The sequence below is a fragment of the Pinus tabuliformis genome, chromosome X (assembly GCF_031772625.1).
Source record: "Pinus tabuliformis cultivar Carrire ecotype Pingquan chromosome X, CPIR1, whole genome shotgun sequence".
Taxonomy (NCBI): Eukaryota; Viridiplantae; Streptophyta; class Pinopsida; order Pinales; family Pinaceae; genus Pinus; species Pinus tabuliformis.
In genome coordinates, this window is record NC_142308.1 from 1,696,775,726 (window position 1) to 1,696,799,295 (window position 23,570).

Genomic DNA, 23,570 nt, shown 5'->3' on the forward strand with positions numbered 1-23,570 from the left:
ATTAAGCAGTTTCAGAATACAATTTGGGTGCCAAATCCGGCTCACCCAACATAGAAAAATCTCAGCAGTAGTACCTCTCTACTCGGAAGCAGATATTCTGACTGAAACCCTGGATAAACATTCCGACAGCTTCACAACTCCAATCTGCCCCACGAAACCCTAGCGTCAGCGTCTCTCTGGCCCATTGTTAGCCCAACGTCACTTTGGCTCAACCTTTGGAGGCACTGCATCAACCCTTTGGCCCTCTGTGTCACCCACACTGGCCCTTTGAGGCACTGCACAACTCCTGGTTGACTCTGCGTGAACCCTGGCTGGCTCTGTGTGAACCCTTGGCTGCTTCTGCGTCCCTCTTTCTAGCTACTGCGCTAATCCTCCCTGTGCTATCTTTGCCTCTTTGCTTCTGTATTCACTACCCCTCAGCTGCAACTCTGATCACTCTCTCAACTCTCTCAGCAAACCTAGCCATAGAAAATTGAAATCCTCATCTCTTGGTGTGTTCTCCAAGTGAACCCTCAAGCCTCCTCTTATACGCCTCTTCTTATACTTTTCTCGTTGACAAATCAACGACACAGATTAAGTCCCTAATCAATGGCTAAGATTAGATCTGGCTTGATCCATGACTTTTGGACCATTCTAACACAGTTTTATATTAATTCACATTAGTATTAATTTCCTTAAGTTTAGACTTAGGGACTCCATCAAAAATATTAATTATTTTAGCACATCCGATGCTACCCCAAATCAAAACTCCGTTTTAGAGAGGACCGTGCTCTAGTAATACTCCTCACTAAGCATCACTTTGATCATCCGACATCTACACCTGCGCTGATGCTAGGTTTGCTGCCCAACATCCTCTGCGCTGCTACATCTTGCACTGCTACCCATGGCCCTACCACTGCTGCTGTTGCATTTGTACTGCAACTCCCTCTGCATCTATGCTGCTGCCCATGGCCCTGCCACTGCCACTGCTGCATTTGCACTGCAACCCCTCTCATCATGCTACATCATGCTGCCCATAGCACTACCACTGCTAACTGCTGCACTGTAACCCAGTTACTGAGAAGTAAGTAATTGATCTCCCAACTCTGTCATCTTCGTCATTCTAGAAACATTCCTGATGCTGAAACTCCCTTTGTTGCTGACAAGTGCTCCCTCTCTGACCTTTGCGCTGCTACAACAACTCCATGCATCTCACACCGTTGCACACCTCTTTGTGCCATCTTGTACTGGTGCAACACTCCTGTGCTTCTCGCATTGCTGCCTCACGCTGTCGTGGTAATCCTGCACTGTAGCTCCCTTTGTTGTTCCATCCGCATCCGTCTTTATTGACATCTGCTAGTACTGCTACTCCTCTTCGGGGCTCCCGTAGCAAGGTATAATCCAAGAGGTTGGGTACCTCGAGGATCCGGCCCCTCATCGTCTGTAGCCCACCTGATTACAACTCCATGTCTCTCCACTTCCTCTCAAGTGGTGTGTGAGCACTCATGGGACAGTCATCATCTGTCTCCACTTCTTTCTCCGCCCTTGTTGGCGCAGCGTTGGTCCTGGAAGCCTCTCCCTTGCTCTTCTTCCTTGGACACTGGGTCGCATAATGATCCAACTCCCTATAATGGAGGCACTTGACCTTGGAGAGGTCCTTCTTTCGTTTCTCTTGCTTTCCCTCAGATGCTAGGGCAACATCCACCTCTTGCTCCTTCTTGATTCTGATCCCCTTGTCGCTGCTTCCCGCCTTGCTCAGCCTTTTGATCTCTTCTTGGCGAAGAGCAACCCACATTTCCTCCCAATCTGAAAGGGTCCCCTTGCCTAGTATGCTCTGGACAAACACCTCCCAGTTTTCTGAGACTGCGTTCAAGGCTGTTCTCACCATCAATTCTGGATTCGACATTGCCCCTATGGAAGTCAGCGGATCTTGGATCTCCTTCAATCGACCGAGGAATGGGTCGATCTGTTCTCCCTTTTGCATATGGTATGATCGTAGCTGATTTTCTTGTAACATCCTTCTCTGCATAGAAGTATGTTGGTACAATTTCTTTAGGGCTTCCTTCATCTCATTTGCTGTTTCCTTTTCTGCAATATGTGGTACTACATGGTTCTTGACCCTGTCAAGAATGATGCTCTTGGCCCTCGCCATTGCCCCCTCGTACTTGTCGTTATCAATTGGGTCAACTGGGATAACCATCATCCTTAAGGCGAAGTGCTTGACCCGATTCCTGTCTAGAACAGATAAGATTCTGGCCTTCCAAAGTACGAAGTTTGAGGCTTTGTCCAGTCTGTTCTGGTCTCTTACCCCGTTCACTGCCATCTCACTGTTGCTCTACTTCCCTCCTGGAAGTTCTTGGTATGACTCCCTCTGAGCCTCGATTTCCCTGTTGGAAACCCTTATGCCAATGTCGAGATGCCCCCACTCCGATCCTTGGTGCTGCTGCACCACTAGTCCGGATTTCTTGGCTAGAAACCCTCGGTAGCAACTCCCTCCTCCTTGGTCTTGCACTGTTAGGTACTTTTCTGACTACAGTACCCCACCAGCGCCACTTTGCAACTTACCTATAGCCTCCTAAACCCCAACAAACTGAAGGTTAGAGTTCCTAGGCTCTGCGCAATCCCGACACCGGCAAATCAGCTTTTTCAACCAACTTCGTCAGCGCTCCTGGCCTCTGTGTGGATCTGCGTGAGTTTGTCTTTGCCTCCCTCAACCTTTGCGCTGCCTCTTCTTGGCTCAATCTTGATGACGCAGGCATTGTGTCACCCCTTCCTTGCTGCTACTCTGCTAGGAACAACTTCTGTCACTCGGGGCAACTGCTTTCTAGTGCTGCTGCTCTGCTCGGCTGATGTCCTCAGTTCCACTGTGATCTGTAACCACGCTCTGATAACATGTTGGAATTTCCAAGTTTGACACGTTAGAAACCCTTCATCCACTTTACTGATTTATTCCTTCTTGTTCTGTTAATTAACAAGTTATTTACCATGTAAATACTGGAAATATATACAATTGCATGCTTAGCACATTACAAATCATCAACTGAAGGAAATAGAAACAAGCACACAAGTGACACCATTGTTTTTGGACTAATGTCCCCGGAAAAACCCAATGCGGGAAAACCGATGCAACTATCTAAGGGTTTGATTTATTAAGCAGTTTCAGAATACAATCTGGGTGCCAAATCCGGTTCACCCAACAAATAAAAATCTTGGTAGTAGTATCTCTCTACTCGGAAGCAAATATTTCGGCCGAAACCCAGGATAAACACTCCGATAGCTGCACAACTCCAATCTACCCCACGAAACCCCAACGTCAGCGTCTAGGGATTGCGTCATCCTCTCTTCGGCGTAGAGTTAACCCAACGTCACTTTGGCTCAACCTTTGGAGGCACTGCGTCAGCCCTCTGGCCGTTTGTGTTACCCACGCTGGCCCTCTGAGGCACTACGCAGCTCCTGGTTGGCTCTGCGTGAGCCTTGGCTGGCTCTGCGTGAACCCTTGACTGCTTCTGCGTCCCTCTCTCCGGCTACTGCATTGATCCTCCTGGTGCTATTTCTGCCCCTTTGCTTTTGTATTCACTACCCGTTAGCTGCAAATCTGATCACACTCTCGAATTTCGCAGCAAACCCAACCTCAGAAGGTCGAAATCTTGATCTCTTGGTGTGTTCTCCAAGAGACCCTCAGGCCTCCTCTTATGCTTTTCTCGTTGACAAATCAATGATCGAGATTAAGTCCCTAATCAATGGCTAAGATTAGAACTGGCTTGATCCATGACTTTTGGACCATTCTAACACAGTTTTATATTAATTCACATTAATATTTTAATTTCCCTAAGTCTACAGTTTTATATTAATTCACATTAATATTTTAATTTCCCTAAGTTTAGACTTAGGGACTCCATTACAAATATTAATTATTTTAATATCTCCCAAACTGTTTAGAATTTTGCCCAAACCCTTTCTGGTTATTGGAGATCTCATGTGCCTTAGCCTCTCCACCAATTTTCGTGGCTAGAGCACATCCGATTCTACCCCAAATCAACATGTTTTCTATGTTTTGTTTATCTTCTCCAAACCCCATTGACTTGCTCTTATATTCTTTTGTTGGGCAACCAACGACCATGCTCACATCTCAATCGATGGCTAAAATCATCTCGATTCCATCAAATCACTTTTTTGGAAGTCTGTAGAGAAAAATCGATTACCCTCTATTAATCTAATTTAATTAACTAGTTTTCCTAAGTTAGACTTAGGAAATATTCAATTATTGGCCAATTAATCTAATTGAGTTGTTTCTAAGGCTCTTCTTGCAAAACTTTTTCTGGGTTTTGGAGATTTCGTGTTCCTTAGCCTCTTAGACACCATAGAGATTAGAACACCCGTGTGCTGCTACCAAAAACTAATAGTCAGAAGGCTGGCTAGAATTTGAGGCAACAAGCCTTGTTATTGCAAAATTTAGCTGGCCTTGTGAGAGGCCTCACAAGGCAAGAACCAAACCAAGACACAAATGAGGTGGATGCCATTGTTACCTTAGCACTCCACCTCTTGCTCTTTAGTGGAATTTCAGCACACACGAGGCTTCCTAGTATAGATCACTTAAAGGTATTCTAGGTTAATAGGATCAAGGTGATATTTAGGAGGTTGGATCAAGGTACCTCTCACTTGGAACTAGGCATTATTCTTTGTAATAAGGAATAATGTACCTATGAAAAAGCCTTAGAAATGGGGCTTGAGGCCTAGGGTTTCATGGTATAACTTAATATTGATACGTTTAGGCATACAAGCAAAGGGAAAAGGTTCGCTTTAGACGATATGATTAGTCAATGGAGTAACAAACTTTCAAGTAGTCTTAAGTTGAGGTCTTGTATAGAGCTAGGGTTTTGTAAGGCCTTAAATCACATAGGGTTTATGACATCAACCCTAATGAGGTGCTTTTCACTATGCAATATGCTAGTTTTTTGAGTTTGCGTTGTCAATCATGGTGGGATAATGCCAAGTTAGCTCCAACGTTCCATAAATCAAGCGCTAGTTGAAAATAGGAAAAGAGATAAAAGATAAAGGTTTAGAGTTTTTGATCATCAAATGGGTTGCCAATGCATTTTCCCTATTTGGGTGATGGAGTTTTAGAAACTTTAACCATGGAAATATGAAGTCTTTGAGGTTATTAAGGGGCAAAACCCTAGTTTTCACTTCCTAACCTAGCCCTGATTTTATGAGGGGATAAATTGACTAGAAAAGGACTCTTTTAGAGGTTTTCTAGGGAGTTCAACGGTACAAGATTAAACATCCAATAATTACCAAGAATTTCTTGTAAACATATGCATTTAGACAAGGAAAATAGAAGCCCCCAACAATATTCCACTACATGCATAACCATAAAAGGTATTCAACAAAAATACTCAATATATCCAAAAGTGCTCCTTACTTCAATCACAAATGATGTCTCCACAACGAACACTAGTCTCCAATAGACGAAATCCACATAAGATCACATTTCCATAAGTAGCGGGGTACAAAGAGCAAGCCGAGTCTTTACTAGAGAGGCTGAATTCCACAAATGTGATGATGAACAAATTATAGAGGCAATCATCTAGTTTATGAGGTTTATCACCTCTAATTAATGACTAAAAGCCCTATGCAAGTTTTATTTTTTGCGTATACATAAAGTAAATTGTGTTACAATCCAACCCACTAGCTCAACAACAAAATATACCAAAAGAAACCCACATGTGTGAGTTGTAAGCCTTAAAAATGGATGATGTCATGCCCTTCTCCAAATGCTCCATCAATGCAGTGGAAGGTAGACAAAGGTCCCTGAGCATCATGATCATCCTCCATTTGAGGGAAAATTGTCAAATCAAGCCTCAACAAAGTAGCTCCATGTTTCCAAAATCCAACTGTGGATGCCATTCCTCATCGCCATGGGAGCCAAGTAGATAATGTGGTGCCATCTTTGTGTAACATTATGGCTCCATTGGGTGCAACAAGCCCCCCTCAGTCATCTTGGGCGATGACCATCCTCATCTGGGATCTGGATCAAGGCACTGCCATCGAGTAGTGTCAAGGCCAACATGGGGGCATTTTGGGGTGCTCTGGGATATGCTTCAATTACTTAGGTCATCAAAGTGCTCAATGCTCTGCTATGAAAGGGCAACGCTGCTCCTGCCAAATCATCATGCTCTTTGGAATTGTAATGTGGTCTAGGCATTATTACCCACCACCAGTGGGTGATCCCTATAGGAGAAATTTTCTCCTAGTTTTTTCTTTAGCTGATAGCCAATAGCCCAGTGTAGTGACCAAATAGTTCGATGTGCCACCATTTTATTAGTTTTTGTAGCACCAGATGTGTTCTAACCCCGAAACTTTGTGGAGAGACTAGAATGAATGAGTTCTCCAAAACCTAGAAATCGTTTATGGAAATTCCACCCAGAAGTGTCCCAATTAAATTATTAACCATTTTTTTAATTATTTCCTAAGTCTAAACTTAGGGAATACGTTTAATTAATCAGTATTAATTGAGATGTGGTGAGAATCATCTAGAAACTCACACGGATCGACAGGGAATTAATCTGGGCCATTGATTATGTTTTAATCTTGACTGTTGGTGCTCCAAAAGAAGATTATAAGAAGTTGATGGGTAGATGGAGAACACACTAGGGTAGATACTCAGTTGCTCAAGCAAATTGATTTTCTCAGTGGCTGAAGTTCGACAAGAGAAAATTGAGTCAGAGACTGAGTTGTAGGTGGGAGAGAGGCATCAACAATAGTCTGAGGGTGCATGACAAAGCTAGAAGGGGCAACATAGAGGGGGGACGTAGTTCATTAGCGTAGAGGAGTGATGTAGGCATTACGCAGTCACTATGCAGGGGGTGACACAGAGGACAACGAAAGGGCAGAGGGTCCTCTTTGGGGTCAAAAAATCATTGTGGAGTGTGAGAAATTCGTTAGTAAATTTATCTAAGTGATCCTTCCTCTATTTTGGCTATCCATATCTTGTACATAAATTATTGCTGAAGATTAATAAAAGAAACCCTCATCTATTGCACTGGTTTTCCCACATTAGGTTTTTCTGGGGACGATTGTCAAAAAATAATTGTCATTGTGGTTATATATGTGCTAGTATTTTTCCTTCCATTTATTTTCCGCAAATTTTATTTGTGTAGGTTGCAGTGTATATGTTTTGATATTTGCTGTAGAAAATTGCAAATAATTTGTTTAATCAATTTAACAAATAGAAGCAATAATATCATTTGCTGCAGTAAAATTCAAGACAACGATTTTTCACACATTCTCCCCCACTCGAGCAAGCTATTATGTGCCCTCGCCCATCTGTTATGATCATATGTTTGAAGGCGGACCTTTCGACCCCAAAGCTATGCCTTTCATTATGTAATTGGGTATTTTTGCTTGCTTATCTTGGACATATTTGAACATTAATTAGTGGGGGGATTCGACAAAAAGAATGAGCTTGGTTTGTACTCTTGTGCCCTTGTCCGAACTTGGCGGTTAGCCTTGCATCCTAGTCCCGTGGGATCTCCTCTATTGGCTACTAGATCTAGGAGTGGCACTACATGGGAAACCTCGATTTTGGTTGTGTGGTCCCATTTCCTGACACCACATATATCACTTCCCCCTGCTCATTATAAGCCCCTTTCATGAATTTCTCATCTAGGTCCACATTTGTCCATTGGGTCCTCAAGGATTTAGCTTCCCCTTCTCCTTGTCCACACGTTGGGTTGGGCCTGGAATGATGCCCCAGAGTTTGATGCAACTAAAAATAAATTTAAAAGCTTAATTTGGCTACTTACAACAAGAAATGTACCATAAAATGCAAAAACAGGTTTGGACATAAAAATTTAGCATGTGGGCAAAAGCCAAACATGAGTGCTACACCTTATCATCATGGCCATCACCCTAGTTCCTGGGGTCACTATGTGCGCCCCCCCCCCCCCCCTTGCATCATTAATGAACCCTTGATTGTCCCAACCCTGGTAGGCGATGAAATGCCCAACCTTAAGGGGGTATTCATTGCTTTATCATACAATATACTCTCATTCCTTGGAGCCCAAGCAGTTAAAGGAGAGAAAATCAATAAAAGGCAAAAGACATATGAATAAGGATGGAAAAGCAAATGTTGGGGTAACTCATATATCACGATTGCTCCCTCCCAGATCCATATACTCATGTGCGGGTTTCCCCCCATCATAACTACTCTTGTGCCATGGCACGTGGCGTGGAGCCTTCCCTGTTGCCCCATTCCATTCCACCATCATTTCACATGATCCTTGTCATTTGACGGATGTACCATGGACTTGTTACTCCCTTAGAGGTTGAAACCACGTAATAGGGCCATTGAGTAACCTCTCTTCTTGAGCTTGGGGACACTTGTACATTCTAAAGCCCATTTGGAAGGACATGCCACTTTGAAATGGCCACTTAGGCCCCTATTTGCAAGCTTATTTACTCAATTGTTGTAATGAATCGTTGTACTGGAAGGTGAGGAGACACATGGATCTTATATAGGATTATAGGTGGGTCTTCATCTTGGGCTTGGCCTCCCTAGACGAGATCCAAGCCCTCCAGAGGGTCATAATGGTGCTTGTAGGGTGAGCGTTGAGAGCCATGGGCCTCCACCACAATGGAGCATTGATTGCCACGCTAGGGGCTTCTTCAACACCACACATTACTTGCTGATACCCTAACTATACAAAGACGATGATGCACTTGGACCATGTTGCCCAGTCAGCCACATACTTGCACCATACACTTGGCAGCTGATCTAGAGCCCAAATGGGGTCTTGTCTCACTTAGGGAGACACGAAGGGCTTGTATCATATCATTCTAGCCCTTATTGATGGAGCATCGACTTGCTTGATCCAGTTGGATACTCGTGAGACCATTCATTGTGTAGCACAACCACTTGGGAACAACACATGTTTTGATTGGAAACCAAGGGGCCAACACCTTGGTCATCATTTTGAGAGCCCTCCACTTCATCTTGGCACATGGAGGACTTATCTAGGCCTTCCAACGACACTTTTGCACCATTTTTCTTTTGGCCTCATTAGGAAGGCTTGTTGAGTACTTTTGAGCTATTTGGTGGGCTTGACACCAATTAGATTGTTGTTTTGCACATTAAAGTTGTTTTTAGGGGCATATTAGGCTAATTAGAGTACATCAGACCCCTTGAGGCTAATATAAATAAAAGTAATCCTCATTTGTAAATCATCATCATTTGGATTGGGTTTCTCTTGCAAAAAGAATTCAGACCTTTAATTGATGGACGAAATTTGAAGTTTTCGATGCATCTTGATGTTTGGATTTTCGCTATTCTTGTCTTGGAGCTTCTAATTGCAAATGTGATGGATGGATATATTCACTTTCTCATGTAAGTGCTATTTCAATGCTATATCTTTACTATGTTACATGATTAATGTATGGGATGTCTTGTCACTATCTTAATGTGCCCTAAATGAAATGTGAATTCATGAAAACATTGGGATTTTGAAGTATTGCATGTGTTACATGTTAAGATAAAGTGAATGAATGTTCCTAGGAGCTTGTGTTGTCTCACAAACCTTTGAAACTCCATCATCTCTTGCTAAACAAAGTATAAATTCCTTCTTGCTGGGTAGCTGCCTCATTAGGATTAGTGAAAAGCTGCATAGGACTCCTTGATAGAGCGAAGGTCCTTCATCAAAGTAAATCTCGACTCCATTTCTCCCAATTATCAAGGCATTGGGTCCTTATTCTAGTTGATCACCCTTAAGCCTATTTTTATCACTTTTTCATTTTCTACTCTAACCCTAGAAGGTCCCTTAGACATTAGTGCAATATGCATCAAGGTGGTCATCTCAAAGATCGAGTTGGCATACTACTGTGCTGAGGTTTCCTCTAAGTGCCCTTAAAGTTCGAAGCAAATCCCATGGCTAGATTTGGAGAAACCTCGAGCCTTAGCGCCAACGTCATTTCTGCTCCTAGGTTTCTCTGGGTAGCGACATTCCATAGGTCAAATACTCTTGAAAACTGATTGGAAGTTAATTATTCCTTGACCTATCCTATCCTTGCTTGACCTAGGGTATCTTATTCCTATTTTATTTTGCAAACCCTAGGCTTTGCTTGGACCCTCGAGGTCTCGCTTGTGGTCCCAAGTCTTTGTATGATCACTATCTCACAAAACCCTATGAGAGGTCCTTTATTTCTTTTGGAAGCCTTGATCTAGGTATTTCACTTGTATTGTATATCCTTTCCTCCTAGATCTGATCCTCCTTTTAAGCCTTTCTTGGAGAGCCGTTGTCTTGCTTTAAGGCAATCAAACCATTATCGGAGCCTGTCCTTTGAATGGGCTTTGGAAATCACCTTGTACCTTGTTATTGATCTTATTAATATAGTGATTTCCTTCATATCAGAACACCTCCTGTCAGTGAAAGTTCGTAAAGAGCAGGGGACAGTGATTGAGGTGACAATGGGTCTTTGTCACATTGTTGTCATTTGGTCTAGTAGTTGTCCCTTACGTACCCCTCTTAGGACCCTTGCTAGATTGTGTGCCAACATGCATTATGTAGTGTGGTGTGCGCTCAAGGCATTAGCTGCCTTGGACTACTTGGCAAAACCATCTCAAAGTCAACTGAAAGCAACCAACATTAGAGACTAAGATCATAAATGCATCTAAGTGGACCTAACTTAATTGTTAAGGATATATTAATACTTCAGACTGCGATCACCTTCAAATATCTAACTAGGCCAAGTCTCGTAAAAGTGTTCCCTACGTTTGTAGGAGTGGCTAAGTAGTCAACCCTATTAGGTGCTTCTAGCCCCCATGGGGAGGTGGTATTTTCGAGGTCAACCCTTTAATCCATAGGTGTTAATGAAAGTATGTGGCAATGGAGGTGAAGGATTTCATGACCAAGTGCCATGGATAGGGGATTGATTAATGAGAGTCCACATCCTGCATGTATAAATGTAATGGAGCGAGCAGTCGTGGACGCATGAGCTACCCCTCTCGTCTTGATTTTCCACCCCTCTAGTGTGAAGATTCTGAAAACTAGAATCCCTACTGCAACAATTGATTAAACTTCTCCTATTTGTTAATTTCTGAAACAAATTATTTATTGCTTCCTACAATAAATATCAAAGCTAATACACTGCAACCTACACCAATTAAATAATATGCCCAAAACAGGAACAAAACAATAGATAAAGATACAACACAAATGAACAATATTTTTTGGATAAATGTACCCGGAAAAACCCAATGCAAGAAAATCGGTGCAACAACTCTGAGGGTTTTATTATTTAGTAGTAAATCAATGTACAATTCCTTGGATGCTCCACTAACAATTCGATACAGAGAGAAACTGGACAAAATGAATGGTGAAATGCTCTCACCCTGTCATTGGGAGAATCTGAGTCTGATCACATTGCACTGGAGCCTCTGCGTACCCTCTGCGCCCCACGCAGTTCCTGCGTCACCCCTGTTGGGTATCACACTGCTCCTTCTCTGGACCCTCTACTAGTTGGAAAATCTGAATCTCTGCCTCCCTGTCTCACACGCCGTCTCTCGACTTCTGAAACTCAATTTCCTCAGCAGGAATTCAACCTCCATCTAAGGCATGCGTTGCCACTGCGTCAGCTCTATGTGGGCCAGTGTTTGCCTCTCTCTGGATGTAGTTTTGCCTCTTTGCCTTGTACTTTGGCCTAGGAAAACTTCCTTACTCTGGACACTATCTTTGCCCCTCACTGCAAAAGCTCACTATTGAAATTCTCTCAACAGCTACTCTGCTTTAGAGAATTGAACTTTTGAACTCACTCTGTGTGTCTTCCAAGTGACCTTCAAGCTTCCTTAAATAGTCCCCTCGTTGACATTCAAAGACCTAGATTAGAAGCTAATCAAATGCTAAGACCATTTATGCTTGATCTTCGTCTTCTTCTAGAAGTTACATCCCTAGTTTATATTAATACCCTTTAATTATTTTATTTTCCTAAGTTTAGACTTAGGGTTTCATTAAAAATAATTAATTATTTTAATAAAATTGTTTTTGAGTGGAATTTCCCAAAATGCTTTCTGGGTTCTTTGGAATACGTGTGCCTAAGCCTCTCTGCAAAATTCGAGACTTAGAGCACATCCGATGCTACCAAAAATCAACACTCCATCTTAGCGAGGAATGTGCTATAACAATGTAACCTGTTGAAGCATCACTCTATTTTGTAACATCTCTCTCTGCGCTGTTGATGTCTGACATGTTGTCCACCAACCACTGCGCAAATGTTGCATCTGTACTGCTGCTAACCCTACCACTGTCAACACTGCATCCATACTGCAACTCCCTCTAAATTTCTGCATCCATGCTGTTGCTGGCACTACCACCGCCCACTGCCTCTGCACTGCAAATCGCTACTGCTACCGCATTAGCAATGGAAAATCATCTCAAATTACTGAACTAACTGTGTTCAGTATGATATTATGTGAATGCTGGACCCTGATTGCTGCTAGTCTTTGCGCTATCTCTCTGAATCTATTGTGTTGCTACTGACCTCTGCTCTGTGCCATCTGCACTGCTGCCAACTCTGCTCTGCATTGCTCAGTCTCTGGCGTTCCTAGCCACTACAACTGTCTCTCTGACACTCCTTAGCACCATCTGACATTAGTCGATCCTGCTACCACAAAATTGGGCTCCCGTAGCAAGGTATTGATCGAAGAGGTGGGTTCCTCAAGGATCCTGCTCATTTGTAGATCCTTCGAACTACAACTCCAAATTAGCCCACCTCCTTCCTGGAGGTATCTCTGCTGTCATGGTGAACTCCTCCTCCTCTATCTTTGCAGGTGAAGCTTTCGGATCGTGCTTCTTATCTTTGTCCTGCTTTCCGAGAGGAAATTGTGTTGCGTAGTGACCTATCTCACCACCCCTGAAGCGTTTTGTCTTCGAGACGTCCTTCTTACGTCTTTGCTACTCTTGTTGCTCCTTTGATGTAAGGGCTACATTCTCCTCCTCCTCCTTGGGCTTCGACCCACTGCTGCTGCTTCTGTCAAGCTTACACTTGACCAAGTCTCTCCTTAACTCCTCTTGCTTGAGAGCTGCCCACATCTCAGCGCAATTTGGCAAAGTTGCCATGCCCAGGATACTCTGGCCAAAGACTTGCCATTCATATGAGATAAAATTTAGGGCCAATCTAACCAACTCAGAATCTTGAGATGTAGACCCCACAACTGATAACTCATCTCGGGCCTCGTGAAGCTTCGTGAGGAAGGGATCCACACGCTCCCCTTTCTGCATCTGAGCAAATCTCAGTTTTTGCCCAAGGTACATCTTCTGTTGCTCGGAAGATCCCAGATACAACGTAGACAACGCATCCCACATCTCCTTAGTCGTCCCTATGCTAGTGATGTGACAGACAACATGATTCTTCGCGCCGTTTAGGATCATTCTCTTTGCCTTCGCCATTTCTGCCTTGTATTTCTTCAACGGATCTGCATTTGCAAGCACAACCACCATGCTGTCAACATATATCTTGAGGGCATGCTCATCTAGAAGGAATGACATCCTTGCCTTCCAGATGATAGTTGGATGCTTCGTCCAATCTATCCTGATCGCTCAAGCCACTGGGTGCTATCTCTTTCATGAAAAATTGTCAAACTGCTCCTTTTCTTACTGTTGCTGCTCAGCTAACAAGAAAATTGATTTCTTGGCGGGAAGTCTTAGGAGGAAAAAGTTCCCTCACTGTGCTTCTCTTCTCTTCTGACGTCTTTCTGCCCAACAACATGACTTGCAAAAAAACTGCGTCCCACCAACTCCTCGTCACGCTAAGACTTCAGCGCTGCTCCCTCTGCCATGACAAGTTTTCGATTTGGTAGCCCTTCTTTTTTGTCGACTCACTCAAAGAGAGATTGCCTCGAAAATCAACCCTCCAGCTAGCACTGCACAAACCCTCTTGGGTTTCGAACTGCTGCCTCTTGCAGCGATTTCGATCTCCCTCTTCTGCTTAGCGTTGGGTTCTCTGGCACTGTTCTTCTTGCTTCACTTGCACTAGCTCTGGTACCATGTGAAAATTTCGAAAACCGAAATCCCTATTGCAACAACTGATTAAACTTCTCCTATTTGTTAATTTCTGAAACAAATTATTTACTGCGTCCTACAATAAATATCGAAGGTAATACAGTGCAACCTACACCAATTAAATAATATGCCCAAAACAAGAACAAAACAATAGAGAAAGATACAACACAAATGACACTGTATTTTTTTGGACAAATGTCCCCAGAAAAACCCAATGCGGGAAAATTAGTGCAACAACTCTGAGGGTTTTAATATTATGCAGTAGTAAATTTGAGTACAATTCGTTGGATGCTCAGCTAGCAATTTGATACAGAGAGAAACTGGAAAAAACGAATGGTGAAATGCTCTCACCCTATCACTGGGAGAATTTGAGTCTGATCACGTTGAATTGGAGCCTTTGTGTAAGCCCCACGCAGTTGCGTCACCCCTGCTGCTTATCATGCTGCTCCTTTTTCGGACCCTCTGCTGGCTGGAAAATTCGAATCTTTGCCTCTTGGTCTCACACCTCTGCTCCCGACGTCTGAAACTTGATTTCCTCAGTAGGAATTCGATCTCCCTCTAAGGCCTGTGCTACCACTTCGTCAGCTCTGCGTGGGCAAACATCTGCCTCTCTCTGGTTGTCGTTCTGCCCTCTTTGCCTTGTACTCTTTGGCCCAGGGAAACTTTCTTCTTCTGGATACTATCTCTTCCCCTCACTACAAAAGCTCACTATCGAAATTCTCCGGGTAGTCGCTTTGCTTTAGAAAATCGAACTTCTGAACTCACTCTATGTGTCTTCCAAGTGACACTCAAGCTTCGTTAAATAATCTCCTCGTTGACATTCAACGACCCAGATTAGAAGCTAATCAACGACTAAGATCATTTTTGCTTGATCCTTGTCTTCTTTTACAAGTTACACACAGTGTATATTAATACCCTTGAATTATTTTATTTTCCTAAGTTTAGACTTAAGGTCTTATTAAAAATAATTAATTATTTTAATAAAACTGTTTCTGTGTGGAATTTCCCAAAACGCTTTCTGGGTTCTTTGGAATACATGTGGCTAAGCCTCCCTACAAAATTTGAGACTTAGAGCACATTCAATGCTACTAGAAATCAACATTTATTGTGTCTTTTACTTATTTTATATAATGCTTCTAATTGGTGCATAACTCAAGGATCAAAGTTCGTTGTTTATGAAATAACATTTGTTTTACCCCTTAAGATGAGACAACTTCTCGCTCATTAGGGTTGGGACATGCAAGAGTTCCTTTTGATGGATGGAGCATCAAACACTTAGGAATTAGGTGATGACTAGTGAGGGGAGTAGAGCTCATGCTAGGCTTTTTCCCATAGGCTAACTTATGTCCCGACCATCTATTGCATTTTGACTTTTCTTTTTCTTTGATTGGGGCCACCTTATGCTTTTTCATTCTTTTAGTTGCATCAACATTTGGGGCAATGTTTCCCAACCCGACTCAAGGATGTAGATAAGAGAGTGCCAAATCCCAATGAAACAATGACAGTTAAACCCGAGGAAAAAAGATGATATCTAAGGGAATAACATGACATGGAAAAATGTTGAGTATGAAAAAGGAAAAATGGAGACAATACTTCAATCTAAGTTTTTCCGAGTGGTGTCCCTCCTTTGACTCTAAGGTCTTGGGGGAGGTTCCACTGGACTTAAGTCTAAAGATTAACCCCTTGGTAAGGTTAGAGAACAAGTTTACAGGGAAGATCGGTCAATCGTCCAGATCACCCTTTATCCATACTAATACCAAATGCCCGAAACATTAAGTAAAAGCATTTGATTTTAAGCAAAAGACCTGTTGAGTGGTATCCCGCATTCATCGAAGACGAATGCCAGATGGTGAGAGGTGTATGATTGGTGAAAATGGTGAAGGCAATTGGCATATCATCATCAATGACTAAGTGTGTAGGGATGTTGATTGGTTGGCTATCCAAGATAGGAGATAAGTTTTCTCCTTTAGAATTACCCATTTTGGTGGGTGATAGGACTCATGTTGGAAAAGGGTTGGATAGGGTCGACATGTTTAGAGATAGAGTTGACATGCCATGCTTGTGAGTGTCACCACACAAATTAGAGTGGAAGAGTTAGGGTCGATGAGCGATTTTCTCAACACAAGGAAAATTTTGTTGAGAAATATATGTCTCTGGTATGTATGTTGACATCCACATACACTATAAAAAATTCATATAAATGGGGGTTGAGCTGGATGGATTTGTGAAGAAAAATCATACATGAATGAAAGGATTTCATCTTTGATGCAAGTGTTGATCATCTAATAGTTGGTAGAATTGAATTAAAGGGAGTTAACTTTTCCTACTTTTAACTTGATAAGAGAACACAAGCAAGAATGGTTTAGATAGGAAGGATTAAAGAGTAAAACTTTACATTTTTTCATGATTGTCTTCTTTTCAAATTATTGGTGGAAGGAGAGACAATTGGTCTTAATCAAAACTATAATAAGAATTGCATGCAATCAACAACCCAAATACCTGTTCTTTCTGAGAAGATTAGATGCTACCTCTAATATTTGAACCATGCTTGTAATTTCTACTTGCATATATCAAGAGGCCTAAATTTATGATGGAACTTAATCTAAGTGAACATGGCATTTATAAGTATTAGTGATTGAATCAGAGAAAACACATGAAGATCAGATTTGGGGTTCATTTTGTGGAGGAGGCATGGAGATCTTTTCCAATAATAATACTTAGGTTTTTGGTATCACCCATTTGGTAGGGGCATGGTTGCTCCAAGGTTTGTGGCATTGTGTACAACTCCCATGAACGATGATGCCTTCTAGTTCCAAGCTTAAGGAAACAAGAAGCATATAACGAGTCAAGAAAAAGGTTGCTATCACAAGACACCATTTTGATAAGTTTTTGTGAATAATTTGTTGCAATTGATGTTGTGTTTGATTGCTAGGAAAAGATGTTAGTCTAACATTAAGTGTGAAGTCTTTGTTGTGCAATATGACATAGAAGTATTTTTTATGCTCCATTTGCAATTCTTGATGTCTAGTATAAATGCTATTTGGTGCTTGTTTGAGACAAACAATCCCTAATGATTATGTAGGGAAATGTTCAGGAATTAGTCTGGGCTCCTAAGCCAAGATCTTTATTGATTTTCATATGTTTAAATCCAGAAATGAAATGGCCTTAAAATTTTAAAACATTTATTTTTGAAAACATTGTCTTTCATTATTGAAAAATGGTTTGTTTTTTTCTAAGAAAGAGGGTCTGAAGAATGTGATTTTATCTTTGGTTGAATCTAATTAAAACTGTGGATTTGCTTTGATAACATCCTCTGCAATAATATTTTCTTATCTCTTGGTTTCAAGAAACAAGATTGACATATTACATTGAGAGCAACAATTTATATTCATGTTGTAATACATATAGGTTTAGGAGCCATAAATCAACCAGACAATACTTGTTGACTATTATACAAAACATGGAAGGCATTCAATGAAGATGCAAATCAATTTCCCAATGAATGATATGAAATTCTTGTGTATGTTCCAAAATATCTCTATGATGTAGAAAATAGTCCAAAAGTTATGAAACATAGCTAAAGGGCTGCAATTGCCGATAACGATGAGTAAACATTTGCAGCTTTTTTTTTGGTTCATGAATTCATAATAGCTATAATAGGATATGTTATACACATTCAAAATAAGGATTTGATTGAATTGCGATCCAAATCTTCAAAGATTTGGCATTTGACAAGGAATTGATTAGAAACTTAGAAATCGAGGTGAAGTGAAACTAACTTGACCTGTATAGATTATTTACGAAGGCTGAAAGTCATATCCATTTAAATAATGACATATTTTAGCAAGATCATTTTAAGTTTTTCCATTTCATTTTCATTTTTTAAATGACATTTAACAAGAATTCCACACTCATGTTTGGGTTTCAACAATATGATAAGCTATTCTTTATAATTGTGTGGATAGAAATACATTTTAAACACAAAGAGTGACTTGGAGTTGCGTTATCCGTAGTTTTGACTTATTTTGTTTATTTTCAATGCTACACATTTTGTTTATTTATGCACTGCATCTTCTTTTATTGTTTCACATTAAATAATGATTATTATATTAATTGATGTGTCATTATTTCTTTTAAGGCGTTGCTTTGAAATGTAATTCCTAAAATTTCATAGTTTCTTGATGTTGTGTACGATAGAAATATGAATACCTTATCATGATTTTAAAAATACCATATAAAAGAGTTTGATGAACTAATTTCACATTAAACTAGTATCTCGCAAATACTAACAATAAAATATTTTGCAGTAAACAATGCCAATGTTTTAAGGTAAGGGCATCAAAGGTTGAAAAGGAACTCAAAGGAGCAATAAATGACGTGGAAGTGAAAATAAATCCAGAGAAGGTAAGTTTTTAGTCATTCTTTTTCTTTGTGTTTTTGTTAAGGATATCAAATTGAGTTTATCTTGAAAATAGTCAATTTGTTCTATTGAATTAATGTATATGGTGATTGCCACAATGAATCCTTAGAAAGCACTAGCCTTGTTAAGATTCTTAAAAGGTATGAAGGCCATACATTTCTATCATTTAAAAATTTGTCTAGGTTGGAAGATAAACTCTTGATGTAATTATGAATAATAATCCCATAAGCTCTTAGAATTTCCTTTGGTTTGTATACATTTATTTTTTCCAGGTAAAGAGTTCAAAGCGCATTTTTTTCTTCATTTTGCAATAGATGAAAATTTAGGAAATATTGGATAGTTTGAAGGTAGAAACACTGATTTAATGATCATAAATCAAGTTTGTCTTGACCTTACTATAAATTGAGGCCAACCTTCATATATCGCTATTGGTGATTTGATTCATTGGATGGAATTCTTGATATGCTATACTATGTGTTACTTGCTTAGATATAGATGGTGGGAAACAAGGACTCCATTGCCCAATGGACGAGACACCAATCAAACTTTTTGAAGTTCAGAAGGCATTAGGACAATTTTACCCCCTTCTTTCTTTCTGTGGAGAAAAGATTTGACTCCACCACTTGGTGTGGCCTTGGGGGCAAGTCTCGAGTTGAGTCGCTGTCACTCAAATTTCAACTCCTCCGTTCAGGCTAACTCCTAACGAAGCCAAGCGGGGGGGGGGGGGATCCTATGAGACAAAATAAATTAAGGCTTTACTAAACTAAGAAAAGTAAATCAAGTTCTCTGAGTTAATTATAATTGACCAAGATACACTCAACTATCAATATGAAAATTTATTGCAAATGACTTCAAAGCATGTAGAAATAATCAATGCACGTAAACCACCATAACCATCCACCATAAGAGATATAACAACGAAGATCATTGAATGAAATACTTTGAAAGCATAAGATATAGCAAGTAGAGACTAGTGCCTAATGTAAAATAATTGTGAAGGTAAATTGTAATATCCCTGATTATAATTTTGCCTAAATTTCTCAGGAAATTGCTTAAAAATTTGTACCATAAATTTCTCCAAGCAATTGCAGAACATGAACCATGAAATTGCGACAAAAATAAAATAGATTTGCAATATGAAAACCAGAAATGCTACAAACTCATAAGAAAAACTTAGCTTTATTTAATTATTGAATATGATATTACATAGACATAGCTGAGATGAGTAAATTGACATCCAAGAATTTGCTCCAATGCGGCCCCGACCCTCCAAAACTAATTGCAAACCAATAAGTGCACCTGTGAATTATGGATGAATTCATTGAGGGGAGAGATGGGTTCTCGTCCACTCTCGCTGACTCGCCCGAGGGTTTTCGTCGTAAGACTAAAGCAGAGAACTACCCAGACAAATGTTGAAACGAAGATGTCCCCAAATGATCACCTCCTCCTCCTTTTAAAGACTCAATAGATAGATCTCCAAGCTTCTAGAAGTATTTTATTTTTATTATTTTAATATTATTCTAGAAGCTCCCCTTTTTGACCGCATCTAAGTGACATTTAATTTAATTTTATTTCACTGAATTCACTTTTGGCCTTTTCCCCTCAATTATTTATTTTCCCTTCCTTTTATTTAATTAAGTGATTAATTAAAGTCACTTTTAATTTGGGAAAATGGTAAATCTTTCACCATGCTTTATTTGGCCATTGGAAGACTCTTCTCATCCTCCCATTTTGTAGATCTTCTCGTTCCAGCTCCAACGAGCTATTACATCGAGGTGTCGCATCAAATATTCTCCAGAAATGCCACCTCAATCGTAATTAATTAAGCAAGGTTCAATATTAAGTTTGTTTTACGAAAGTTGTTAGAATGACACAGAACAAAAGGCAAGTAGTGCAGATGATGGAATACACCAAGTGAATGCCATAAGATACCATGAAATACCTTAAAGCCCCTCTGGGACTCCTGGTGATGTAAACCTGCTCGTATGGCTTGGCCATCATATATCTCAGAACTCCATCCTAGCTATACTATAAAGGAAATTGAAAATGGGGATATTACATAAATATTCCAAGTAAAGAACAATAGCTTGAAAGTAAAATGATTGGAAAATAATTGCTTATAAATTTATTGCTCAAAGATATATGCTTGAAATGAAAGACAATTTCTAAATAAGCATTAAGTAAAGTACTTGAAATAAATGCTTGGAAATGTAAATTCCCGAAATGAAAGTTCTTTGAAAGTAAACGCAATAACCATGTACAAGAAATGTTGAAATCAAAATGTTTTGAAATGTCTCTCGGTTTGTTTTTGTTAATGTTAGGTTCTCCCTTGAATTTAGGTAGATTGAATGTGTGAGTGTATGACATGCAAATGTGATTGCATAAATTAAATTTGGTCAAAGATTATCTTCCTCTTTAGGCCTTATTCTCGTTGGGGCCCCAATCTCAGAATAAGAAGTCATAGAAGAGGAAGGGTCCCTAGTTAATCTACTTCAACTAGCAAGCTGTTGGAACTCACTGGAGGTTTATTTGCAAGAAAATGAAATTGAACTTAATCTAAAACAAGAAATTACAATTGGTCTAATCTAAGAGCAAAATATAAATCTAGATTAGAATTAAACTATTCCAATAAAATGAAAGTAAATCTAACGAGATTGCTTGAATGGATGTTAAATAAAAAAGGATGCAACCTACTTTAATGTTATGATGTGATTATCTACTATAAAATTTTTAAATCCAACCACCAAAAGCAACCACAAAAGGAGGCAACTAGAAGAAGATCCCCAAATGGGGAAGAGGGATGCTTAAGGCGATTTCCCCCAACTCCCAAGAATGGTTACAATGCTTGATTAGATCCCTTGTAAACAAAGGGATCAAAATCAAGAGAAGAATAAGAGCTTCCTCATGAATAAGGAGATGAAAAAGAGATTGAAGGGGTTACAATGGATCCCTTGAAGGAGTTACAATGGATCCCTTGAAAGATCAAAGGGATCAAGAAGCTTTTGAAGAGGTTATTATGGTAAGATTTGTTGGTTTTTACAATAGGAATGTCCTAGGTTGTCTTTGGGTGTTCCAAATCCTCAAAGTCAGATGAAATTCGCCAACATCTTCCTTTGTAAAGGCGAAAATTTGCTAAAAACCAGCAAACAATTTACGCTAGAATGTGAAAAAAATGAGATTAAAACACTTTAAAATATCTAGCATGGGTTAGCCCAAAACATAGTAAATATTCTACTATCACACTACCAATTTCCTACCCTAGTTTGCTAAGGAAAGGCCAAGGGGACTTGGTATTTTCTTAGCAAAGAGGACTACTGTTAGGACAACAGTCCAAATAGAGATTTAGATGCTTGTTTTTACAATGTAAAGCACAAGAAAAGAGCCAAGAAATATGTGATAATCAAATGAGGAAGGAAGGAGAAAGTTTCAGGTTCTTTGAATCTGTCTTTAGATCCTTTTTTGAAGCCCTTTGGAGATCATTTGGTATGGTGGGATTAATGCTCCACCAATGGCTTGAAGATGGTTGATTCAATTGAGAATGTGGCCAACTCCAAGCTTAGAGAGTAACTTATAAAACACTAGAACAAGTCTTGCAATACAACATAATGACAAGATTAGACATGGTATTTAATCGAGAATACGCATGTCCCAACCAAACCTAGAATATAAGCAAGTCGAGAAGGAAGTAACCACTTGTAGATTCCGCTTGGATAATATTGCCCCTACTAGGGCCTAAGCTAGAAAATTGAAAGCAATGAAAATGATAAACACAAAAAGGTTACCTCAAATCGACAAGCACACCACGAACACTTGCACCATTAGGCCTCCAAAGTTTTATATTTATTGAATGAAGAAAACACAAAGTAGCATCAATTGAGGTTCCCCAAGCTCAAGCTTCCAACACTAGAATAATGAGAGCGGGGGGTTACAATTTATAAGAGTTTGGGAGAAGATCCAAATGAAGAATAGGAACAACAAGTGGCAAAGGAAATGATCCCAATAAGCCAATGAATTTCCCAAGTGGTCGAGTGACTGCTGTATGGGAGAGGTAAGTGGTTGAGTGACTACTCCTTGATTGACAATGCAATTCTTCAAGAGATATCAACATATGAGGAAGGGAGATCCTGCTGCGACTTGTTGAGATAGCGTAGTCCCATCTCTCCCTATTTCATTCTTACCACTTTCCATCTTACATTAGAAAGCCTATATTCCACCTCCCTTCTTCGGGTTTCAATTGACCGTTTGTTCTCTGGGATTTGGCACCATACATCCTCATACATGGGCAGGGCTCAAAACTTTGCCCTATGAAGTTGATGCGGCTAAAAGAACAAGAAAAAGCATGTGATGACCACAAGTTGAAACAAAAGAAGATCAAAATGTAAAAGATGGCAGGGACATACACATTAGCATGTGGGAAAATGCCTAGCATGAGCTCTGCGTCACTCATTATGGCCATCACTTGATTCCTGAACACATGTTGCTCTTCATAGTATGAGAAGGAACCCTTGCATGTCCCAAACCCTGATGGACAATGAGATGCCTTGTCATTAAGGGGGTAAAAACTGCTATACATCATACAAAGCAAGCTCTAACCCCTTGAGCTACAAGCATTAATACAAAGAAAAATCAAGAAAAATAAGAAGGCACCCAAGAGCGATGGAAAAACGAAAGGCAAGTTGGTAACTCATGCATCCACGATTGCTCCCTCCCTACATCTATACACTTAGGATGAGGAGCCCATCATTGCTGGTCTTGTTGACCATGGAGCTTGGTCATGAACTCCTCCCCTTCATCTCGTTGTTATTCACATGACACTTATCAATTTAAGGGTGGAACAAGGACATGCCACTTCTGCTTGCATGCTAGAAACACCTAATAAGGTGGTCTATTAACCACTATTGAGGGAGGTAACAACATTGCGAGTTCATACCCTTAATTGTGAAAAGGAATTTGAAATTTCCTTGAATTTGAGCAACTGGAAATTTATTTTTCTAACGGATTAATTGGCAGTTTATTTCTTACGACAAATAACAAATAAATCACATTGCAATTGTTCACAATAAAGTTACACTGCGCAAAATAAATTGGAACTGAAAAAATAGATGCACACACAATAAAAA

At 40.2% G+C, this 23,570-nt stretch overlaps 1 protein-coding gene across 1 annotated transcript in view; it reads left to right on the forward strand.

Annotated features, from left to right (window-relative positions):
* LOC149146540 (uncharacterized) overlaps positions 1–23,570 on the forward strand; it is a 108,089-nt gene that overhangs the window by 46,502 nt on the left and 38,017 nt on the right. The window contains exon 2 of the mRNA XM_089449359.1: positions 18,338–18,434. Within this exon, the coding sequence (XP_089305485.1) occupies positions 18,338–18,434 (97 nt within the window). The remainder of the gene's footprint in view (positions 1–18,337; positions 18,435–23,570) is intronic.